The sequence below is a fragment of the Danio rerio genome, chromosome 20 (genome assembly GCF_049306965.1).
Source record: "Danio rerio strain Tuebingen ecotype United States chromosome 20, GRCz12tu, whole genome shotgun sequence".
NCBI classification, from domain to species: domain Eukaryota; kingdom Metazoa; phylum Chordata; class Actinopteri; order Cypriniformes; family Danionidae; genus Danio; species Danio rerio.
In genome coordinates, this window is record NC_133195.1 from 54574521 (window position 1) to 54584955 (window position 10435).

General features: G+C 38.1%; 1 protein-coding gene across 2 annotated transcripts in view; it reads right to left on the reverse strand.

The window, feature by feature from the left end:
* nfkbie (nuclear factor of kappa light polypeptide gene enhancer in B-cells inhibitor, epsilon) overlaps positions 1-10175 on the reverse strand; it is a 35483-nt gene extending 25308 nt beyond the window's left edge. Inside the window, exon 1 of one of the 2 annotated variants that reach the window (XR_012395691.1) lies at positions 9596-10175. Coding sequence is in view for 1 of the 2 variants with exons in the window: in NM_001080089.1 (NP_001073558.1) it covers positions 9596-9906 (311 nt within the window). In the remaining variant the exon portion in view is untranslated. 2 annotated transcript variants of the gene reach the window in all.
* Between the last annotated feature and the right edge of the window lie 260 nt (positions 10176-10435).

Below are 10435 nucleotides of genomic sequence, written 5' to 3' on the forward strand. Positions count from 1 at the left end.
TGGGGCCTCATGTACGAAGACTTGCGTGGAAATCTTACTAAAACATTGCGTACGCACAAAGCTGTGAATGTGCGTACGCAGAAAAAAATTCAGATGTATGAAACACTGCGTACGCCGAATCTCACGCATATTCTTTTGTACATCTGAATGAACGTGAAACTGAGCGCAACATGCACGAGCACAAAACCCCTCCCTGCCTCCTCCCCCGTATGAATATGCTAATGACTATGCTAATGTCAAAACCCAACGAAAAAGCAATGGCAAAATTAAGCAAAAAGAGAAACTTTGAACAGAATGTGAATTGGAGGTGCTGCTTTCGGAGGTAGACCGGAGAAAAGCGGTGTTATTTGCAAGTTTGTTCTCCGGAATTAACAACAAAAGAAAAAAATAGAGTGGGAGAGTTTAGCTGATGCGGTTGACACAGTTGGGTCTGAACATCGCACTGAGTGAATTAAAAAAAGAAATAGTGTGGTTTATATCTGTAAAATGTTGCAGTACCCTTAGCAGACTTAGTGGCGCAGCTCGTAAGACGCATATATTCATGTACTGACACGTTCGAGCATGAACTCGGTTCGAATCCAGCGTCTGATGAACTCATTCTTGTTTTTTCCCCCGCTACATATCATATTTTGCCTACTATTTATCACGAGAAAGACAAGTAGGAATCATCAATAAGTTTGTGCATCATATTTTATTTGCACATTTATTGAATGGAAATGTTTCTGATTCACGCATGCAAATTCATCTTCAGATAGTGTCTTTATAGCAATGTGCGTGCAGTAGATTGCTCAGATTACATTGGGAAAACAGGCGACCGCTGCAAATTGTGCTTTAATGTTTGGCTGGTCAACTGTATGGTATGGAAATCTTACATACCTACTATATGAACCCGTCTCATACAGCTGCCATTGCAAGGCTCAGACACTTTGTAGAGAGGAATTTAACACAACTGCCTCTAGGAGTCGCCAATGGAAATAATACAGACACGCACAAAAAATGTGCGTACGCCAGCCAGAAAGCTGCCGTGAAGCTGCGCACATTCCCACGTTCAGTTCATTGTTAGTAAATCCAAACGTGAGCGATTCTGAGCGTGAAACCTGGCGTACGCAAAGTTTTTGTGCGTACGCAGCGTTGATACATGAGGCCCCTGGACATCACTATGCATAATTATTTACATCCTTTCAACTTGACATGCAATATTTTCCCTGGAGACTTCCTACATCATCCATGACAAGTCAATGCATTTTCAGTTACATTCTCAACATTTTTAGACGAATAAGAGAAAATATTGCTTCAATTATTAACAAAAACTGAACTTGAAATTATTGCAAATGTGTTTATATTCACTTTTTCTACATTTTTAGTCACAAATGAATAAATTATTGTTAATATTTCCTGCTAAACAGTGGTTAAATATAAAAAGCACTTACTTAACGCCTTCCAACAATACATCTGTCAGTTTTAGATCAGATTAAACACACAGTGTGTGATTTCCTCCACTAGAGGGCGTGTATTTAAAACAAACAAAGGCGTATTTTGAGGATTTTACTGTACACTCAACACAATGTTGCTGGTTGTTCAAACTTCGTACCTAAAATGAGTTATTGAGTTATTTTTATGGAAAACTTAATTGTTTTATGTTCAATCAACTTAAAATTGTAAAAAAAAAAAAAAACAAAAAAAAAAAAACATTAAGTTAACTTGATTGATTTGCATTGAGACAGATTAGAATTTTTTACAGTGTAGTTTTGATCAAACAAATGCAGACTCTGTGAGGGGGAAACAAAACTGATTTAAGAATTCAAATATGGCCTGAACTGGTTGCATAAAAATGTTCGATCTGAGTCACAAATAACCGGTAAATGATGCGTGCAGGAAAATAAATTAATACATACTCATTGTCTTTTTTTTTCCAATCCTCTAGCTGCAATATTTCCTCTCAGGTGTGTAATTTCTCACCTACTTTCCCCACATGCGATAACCTTTTACAGTAAACCAGGAGGAAACAGGTAGAAGCCAGCGGTTTCAGCATGTAAATATTGTGAGAGGGCTTCGGTGTGATCAATCTGACTGTGGAAAATGAAGCATGATTCACTTTGTGTGTGTGAAATTTGCAGGATTTTCTCACCAAAACATGCACATTCGGTCATTGTTTATTCCACTTCATGACCTTGCTTCGTGAAACACAAACAAAGTGAGCGTTTACCCTGCTTTTTTCACCATTTCATGAAAGTGAAAATAACTATTTGGTTGCATATTACTAAATTATTATATATAATATTTATATAATATTTCCTGCTGGTCAAATATGCACACACTTAAAATATATAGTTTGTCAGTTATAGATGGGGTTAAAAGCACAGTTTCTCCACTAGAGGGCATGTGTTCACAACAAACAAAGACATATTTTGAGTGACTGAATGCTCTATTTTGACGGTCCATGCGCAAAGCCCAAAACGCAGGGCGCAAACGCTTTCAGGGCGTGTCAGGACGCGTTTTTGCTAATTTAAGGACGGGAAATCTGCCTTGCGCTTCAGCGCATGGTCTAAAAGGGTTGAGTTTATTTTCTTAATGAGTTATAGGTGTGTTTAAAGAATAAACCAATTAGAGTCTCATCTCCCATTCCCTTTAAGAGTTAGCTGCGTCGCGCCAAGAGCGCATTCGCTATTTACAGGACGTAAAGTAAGTCTAAGTGGAAAAAATGAGCATTTCACAAGCAAACAGTTAACAGTTTTTTTTAACAGAAAACTGTTAAACAGAGCATCTACTGCGTGAGAATGAGAGATAAATGATCTACTTTCACTTTCGCTCTTGGATAGGGAAACCTTTACGCACAGACATCAATTAGTCTAGAAATAAATACTTTTGTTTGTTAAGCGAAAATATTCGTTTCAAAACTATTTCTAAATTCAGTTCTAATTTCCAGCAAATGAATAAATGAACAATAATAACAAAATGTGCTCAAAAACCTGAGTTATATCCTAAAACACATGCTGTGCCCCATATGGTCTAAAACCTGACAGGTGAACAAATCTAAGCTTGTTTTTAATAAAACAAATATAAATATGGATATAATAACTAATACTGCTAATAATAATAACATTATACAAAAACAAATTGTTATGAATGAACTGAAAAAGCCTCCCGAGATGAAGAAGACATAAAAGCAGTGTTTTTTCATATTTATGTAGGCTAGAAAATAATATGTTTTGTAATATTTTAATCCTTTATATTTATATCCTTTATCTATTCTTATTTTATCCTATATATATCCTTAATATTTACATTTTTTTCATATGTAAAGATATTTGCCTATTGCTCTCTTGTGTGTATTAAGCAGTGTGTAAGCGAGGCGCAACTCTGCGCTGGAGTTTAGACCGGGTTAGTTTTGGTCTAATGAAAAATCTATTATAGTTTCTTAATATAGCAACGCGCCAGCGGTCCGCCTCAGAACGCCTCCCTTTTTAGACCAGAACGCCTATGGGCGCACATCTGAGCGCAAATGCATTTGCTATTTAAACAGCGTAGCGCAACGCCTCAAAACGACTCTTGCGCCAAGCTGAAACTACCAAAAGACTACTGCGCCACGCCTTGCGCCACACTGCGCCGGGTATATAATAGGGCCCTGAGTGTGGAACGATGGGGGTTGTAGTCTTCATCATCCAACAGGACTCCAGCAGAAATCATGTTGATGGATGAGTAAAGCATTCAACACCTATTATCATTCTAGTATGAAGCAGAGGAAGACGGAAAGAAGGGAAACGAGGAAAAGCCACAGTATTTAAAAAAGACCTTGGGTCTGTTTTTCATATCTCGCTTAAATGATCTAAACAGAGATCAGTTATCACGATTAACAGATCCAGAATCTCGCTAATTTGGTTCTTCACACAAGTTTGCGAATCAGACTGAAATGTCAGGATGAACTGATCTGAGACCGCTGCATGTGTTATAAAGGACAGACCTATCGATCCTCGAAATCATGATTAGCAATGCAACGATTGGCTGACGGCACAGCAGCGTAATGACATCATCTGATTATTATTCAATTATCCATGTGAGCTAAATTACATTAAAACTAGCAATAAACGGTTCGTTCGATATAATACGTAATTATTATATATGTTTTTTTTACTATTTTACTATTCTTAAGTGTATATAATCTATAGGTTACTACTGTAACCGTACGTTCACACCGAAAGCGGCGAGAGCGTCAAAGTAGCCGGAAGTCATTCATTTTCAATGAGAGCCGGCGGCGATAAGCGGCGAGGAGCAGCGCGGCGCGTCATCTCCGGCGTGGGCGTCGAGGAGAGTTGAAATCAAGTCAACTTTATGGTAATGAGCTATGGTGCGGTTCGGCGGCAACCAATCAGAATGAAGACGTCCTCCGCTTGATAGCAGTTCAGAGAACACAGACCTGTGAACTTTGGTTCCGACCACAGTTATTCCCAAGGGTTTGATGATTGCGGTCGCCGGATTTACAATGTTGTCTTACAGGAAGATGCATTAAATAAGTTACTGGCGAGTTACTGATGTTCATTAATGTTATATAAATTAATCTTAAAAAAGCGGGAAACAAAACAGTACAAAACAGTACTGCTGCTTCAGGATATTTCAGACATATGGACACATATTGGATAAATAGAGCAAAGCCACACCACACGCAACTTGATCTTCCATTGTTAAATGAATTTGATATGAAGTGCGCAACATTCTCATGCTAGAAACATGCTTTATGCAGGAATTTAACTGATATGCTGCAACGGCTCCTTTAAATACGAGATCAATGTAGCGAGTTTTGACGCTCTGGAGCTGAAGGCAGACAGCGTTGTCGCCAGGGTGGTCAGAGTGACCTTGGACGCTCTCGCCGCTTCCGGTGTGAACGTACGGTAAGAAAATGTCAGCATTCGGTACAGATTTTTAGTATACGCCTATTTCACGCGGCCGCCATTTTAAAGAACCAAAGCGAGGCTGCGGTGGGAAGAAACCTAGAAGTATAGGACCAGCACTGTAAACATTGCAGTAACATGCTGTGCACTACAAACCGCCAGCTGTTGCAGAGACTTTAAAATGCAGAAATGGTGTAAACATCACTTTAATATCATTCAGTAAGTTTAAATTTAAACAATTAAAAGCAAATTAGAATCAAACAAGATCTCTTTAAGAGTAATATGCTGAAGTGTCCTCCTAGGCTTCAGTTCATGGCACTAGTTAAACACCGTGAGGACGCTTTCCTGCTTCAGCCTATGTAACTCGGTGAGCAATAAAACAATGTAGTCATCTGCAGCACACCCTCGTGTTGTCTGTTATAGTGTTGTCCCAGTACTGAAGTTTTAAAAACGTCCATTTCCTGTTAACATTCAAGTGCCACTGAGCGCGTTCATAAACAGCGCTGATTTACCATAGTATTCCCCAGTACTCATCAGATTACCGCTCTTCACCCAGTGCAAACACAGATACACGGACACTGGAGTGTGAAGCAGCTGTGAAGATCAGTCGAGTCATCAAGCAGATCGCTCGTCTGTGTTTGCACTCGGTAAACAGCAGAGGGTGAACTGATGATCTTCTCGGCCAATCACAGTCATTTCTGTTGAGCACATGAACACAATGGCAAATCAGCGCTGTTTTAAGAAAGCCATTAACAGTGCTTTAAATGTTAGTGGGGAATTGACAGTTTTTCTTTTAATTCAGTATCGTGGCGAGTCTAATATAGTGAAAGCATCAGTTCATTAACTTAAGTTTGATAAATGGCATCTAAAACGTGTGTTTGGGTTAGAAAACGTTAGCAAACTAGTGCCATTTCCCGTAACTTAGCTTTAAATGAGCTCTGATATCCCTTTTCATTTTCACCATTCATTCAGAACGGACCTTCGGGTCTCTCGGAGGGCAGTGAAATTATAAATTTGTGTCACTTTCTCTTCGCTGATAAGATATACAGCCAGCTACACAACGTTCCTATGAAACTCCCAACGATACTTTCAGGTTTCTTCCCACCGCAGCCTCGATTTCGCTTTTAAAATTGGCGGCCGTGTGAAATCAGTCTATTACCTATGCTTGAAATGACCCAATCTTATCCAGTTTATATGAAATAAGCTGCTGCTCCCGAGCAAGTTTGAGCTACCAGCACTGATGCTATGACAACAACTCTCGGATGAGTTTTAAAGAACGAACTGATCCTGGATCATGTCAAATCGTCAATAACCAAATACAGCTAATTGAGTAATCCACGTACGGACCCCAGATGTGTTCGATAAAATTATTTTGGTTTCGAGCAGTTCGTTTTCTTAAAAGAAATGAGCAAATGACTACATCGTGAATAAATAATATTCAAATAACGGTTTTCACAAAGTTTAAAGAGGATTACTCCGTGAGCACCGCCCACTTTTGCTATTACGGGCGGGGCTTGTGCATGCACCTGTGTGTAATACTCCGCCCACATACAGCCAGCAACAAGCACAGAGACGCTACAGCTTGACAAATACTACTGCTGTTAGACAACCAAATGTACTTTTGAGGCTTTTTTAGTCGAGAATGTAGTTGTTTAGATTACAACTATGCGGTTTATTTGCAAGAATAGTGCCTATTTTAAAATATTTACAATTTCTAAGAGAGCTCGTCGGCCGCCATTAGCCTGCCATTGTGTAGTAGACCAAAGACGGTTGATGTTGTCTATCCACAAGATGGCGCCAGGACAGCATAATAAACTTGGATTAAAACTGTTGTGTGTTTTCTTGAGCGCGAAGCTGAAATACGAAAGCGTTGCGGTTTTTAAAGAGGACCAGTTCTCTTCTGGAATTGGGCAGCCCAAAATACTTTTAAAAAAATGGAAATAAAGGGTGTGTGACGTCTTTAGCATGAACACACACCACATGCACGGTCGTTAAAATTGGCATACGTACAAACTCTGATTTGGTATAATGTACGCACATACAGCTGAAGTCAGAATTATTCGTCCTCTGAATTATTTGTTCTTTTTCCAATATTTCCTAAATGATGTATAACAGATTCAGGAATTATTCACAGTATTAACTATAATATTCTTTCTTCTGGAGAAAGTCTTATTCGTTTAATTTCGGCTAGAATAAAAGCAGTTTTTTTTATTTATTAAAAACTATTTAAGGTCAATATTATTAGCCCCCTTAAGCTATATTTGTTTTGGATTGTCTCCAGAACAAACCACTGTTATAGAATGACTTGCCTAATTACCCTAATATTACCCTAATCAACTAAGGTAAGCCTTTAAAATCCATTATACTAGTATCTTGAATAATATCTAGTCAAATATTATGTACTCTCATCATGCCAAAGATAAAAAAATCTGACATAGAGTGCCTTTAAGCACAGGATATAACTGTTTAAAACATGCAAGTAACAATTACCAACATTAAAGTAGCTGTATAATCAGAAATGCATGCATCCCATTATAAACACTTCATTTGTTACGTCAACTATACTCTGAAAGGCTCATATTTACGATGTTTGCAATGCTTATAAAACCACTACCTTCAACCCCAATAATGAAAGTGCATTGCTGGAGCGGGACAACACTCAGTTCTAGACACTTCCTGGGGATTTTATACGGCCTGTGACTTTTCTTTACTCTGATGACACTCAGGAAAAAAAAAAGACAATGGAGTTTTGTTCTTGCAACAGCACCTAAAACCAATAGCATGACTCAAAGTGAATCAAGACGTTCTCAAAATACAATCATACCACCACCTTCACTATGAAAACAGTGCAGAATTGAATTGAAAGCAGGCTGACATTAACCAGAATGCGTGTGTGCGTGCCCACTTGTTTTTGAACACATACGTTACAGACCCAACCACTAACTGGTGTAAAGGTCAGTGCTTGCATAAACATGTTTATTACACGACACGTGCTCTAAAAGCATTAAAAATCACATGAATGTGCGCGTTTAAAGCGTTGCACTTTTCAAAAGCGCTGCCATCAGAGCGTGTTTTCTGACTCAATGAGGGGGAATTCCACGCTTGTCTGCATACTTCTGCTTTCTGCTTCTCATGCGCCATAAACGGCAGATCCAGTTTCTAGACGTCTGTTAACTGACTGCAGTGTTAACACAGAAAAGCCTGCTACTGTGATCAAACCTGCATCTGTCATATGAGCATGTGTCACTCAGCCAACTTAAACAAATCACTCAACGTTGTTTTAAAGAATGCACTAGCAAAATTCTTGACGCTTACTGAAATAAAAAGGAAGAATGAGCTATTTTAAATCATGTTTCAATTGGAATGAATTTTAAAAAATGCATACAAATGAATGTGCATGCATTGAAAGGAGAGCTTATTTGTTTTCTTGCACTTAAAAAAGGATGATGATATAGTCCTGCCATCATAATTTAAAACTTTACCCTTATTATTAAAGTTATGTCACTGTAAATAAAAAAAGTCTTGCTGTCTTCATTTTTTAAGTTGAATCACAATAACTTGTCTAGTCATCTGAATTTACATCAATTAAATTGAATAAAAATATAACTGTGTATAACTTTAAAAATGTACTTCAAACCTATTAAAATAAGTTAAAGCAACATAGAAAAAAATATTCACTTACATTTTTTTTTACAGTATTCTAACTTCTTTTCATGCACAAAGCCTTTCTAATCAGCTTAATATAACATTTATTAAATGTTTAAGGCATGTTAAATTAAAATGAAACTTGTTTGATCGTGTTAAGACTTTATAATCATGCCACAGTGGACATTTGTAGAGTGTAAAGCCATCTTTCTTCGTTTAGCATATTCTTAGTCTTGCTTTGTTGGGGATTAAAATTAACCCATTGAGTCCAAAAAACAGACCGCAACCCACTCACAATAAAACACTGTAAAGTCCCTTGTTGGTTTGTATATGAACATGAATGCGTCTTTAAAATAAGGATCAGCAAAATACTTATTGAATAAACACAATCCTTCCGCTGGAAAATATAGTCCCTAATATAACATGCATAAAATAGTGATGCAAGTAGTGCTGCATGTAAACAGAGAATATGTATCTAATGACATAACTGTCACAATATTTCAGTAGTTTCTCAACACTGAAACAACATCGGAATTAATTATTAACCAAACACCTGTTATCACTGATCAAATATTATTAAGTGTAGCAACAACACGCACTATATTGCAGTGAAGAATTTACACACTTGAGATTAACCACAAAATTGTGTATTTCATATTGTTGTAATACAGAATGCGTGCATTTTTATGTAAATAAATGAATAAATACATAAAAAACGAATAGGATGCGTTTACAAAATAAATAAAATTTCTCCGCGGCATGATCAAAACTTAATATTAGTAGGACCTTATTGCTTAAAACTAGTTTACAAAACTCACAACAACCCATATTTACACATTAAAATTAATTTAATTTAATAATTAACAATATATAACGCCGGTTATATATTTCAACATGTCAATGAAGATCTATTCTCAATATCACTCCGCGGCGCGCAACGAATCAACACCTAACGTAAGCACCTCACTTAAAACTGTAAATAAAACTCAATGTTTAGACATTCAAACTCATTTAAAGTGCACCCAGGCGATACATTTGAACGTATCAATGAAGATTTAACGTACGTGTCTCCATCTTCAGTGACAGTGGTTAAGAAATTCACTTCCTCTTCAGTGTATTGACATTCCGTCGCGCTTTCACATTTAGAAATGCGGCATTCTTCGATAAAATCCCCCAAACTGTCCACTGTTAGAGACGAAGAGCCGTAAGCAGAGTCCAGTCGCTCATCTGTACTGTGTTTATCCTTCTCCTCAGAGTTGGCCAGACTCGGAAACTGTTCTCTGGGTTCTCTGGGTGCATAGTCGATTCCGGAGTCGATCCGATTTTCGTCGAGATCGGGTTTGCCATCTTGGTCGCCGCCGCCGCTCCGCGACATTTCGAAGCTTCGATGCGTATCGTCAATTTAGCAGAAAAACAATAAAAGCACGTAAAGAAATCACCGTGACATTATGACACCAGAGACACTCGCTTTTGTTTCTCATCCCACCACTGATGAATCCTCAAATAGTCCAATTACAGATGTATTTTATATGATTGCTTGGTTTATTTACGCGCGAGTTTGAGCTAAAGTGTAGACTAGCAGACTTAGTAATGAAACTTATGCCAAAAGAGCAGACGGTAATGTGAAGAGCATGGGGAAGCGATGCTGTAGGCGGAGTCAAAGCGGCTTTTAATTCTACAGTGGGAATTCCCCACTGGGAGTGGCAAAACTTTCATGAGAGATCCAGATTCCAGTGCAAGTACACATGACAACCCCATGGAATCTCCTGAAAGACCGTAGACTCTTGATTTTGGGATCCCAGTCACTTCCTTTAAGCACCTGTGACTTGACCTGACTGGTTCTAAAGCCTTCACAAACCCTGAATTGCGACAGTACTTTAAATGGACTGGATTTCCCCAGATTG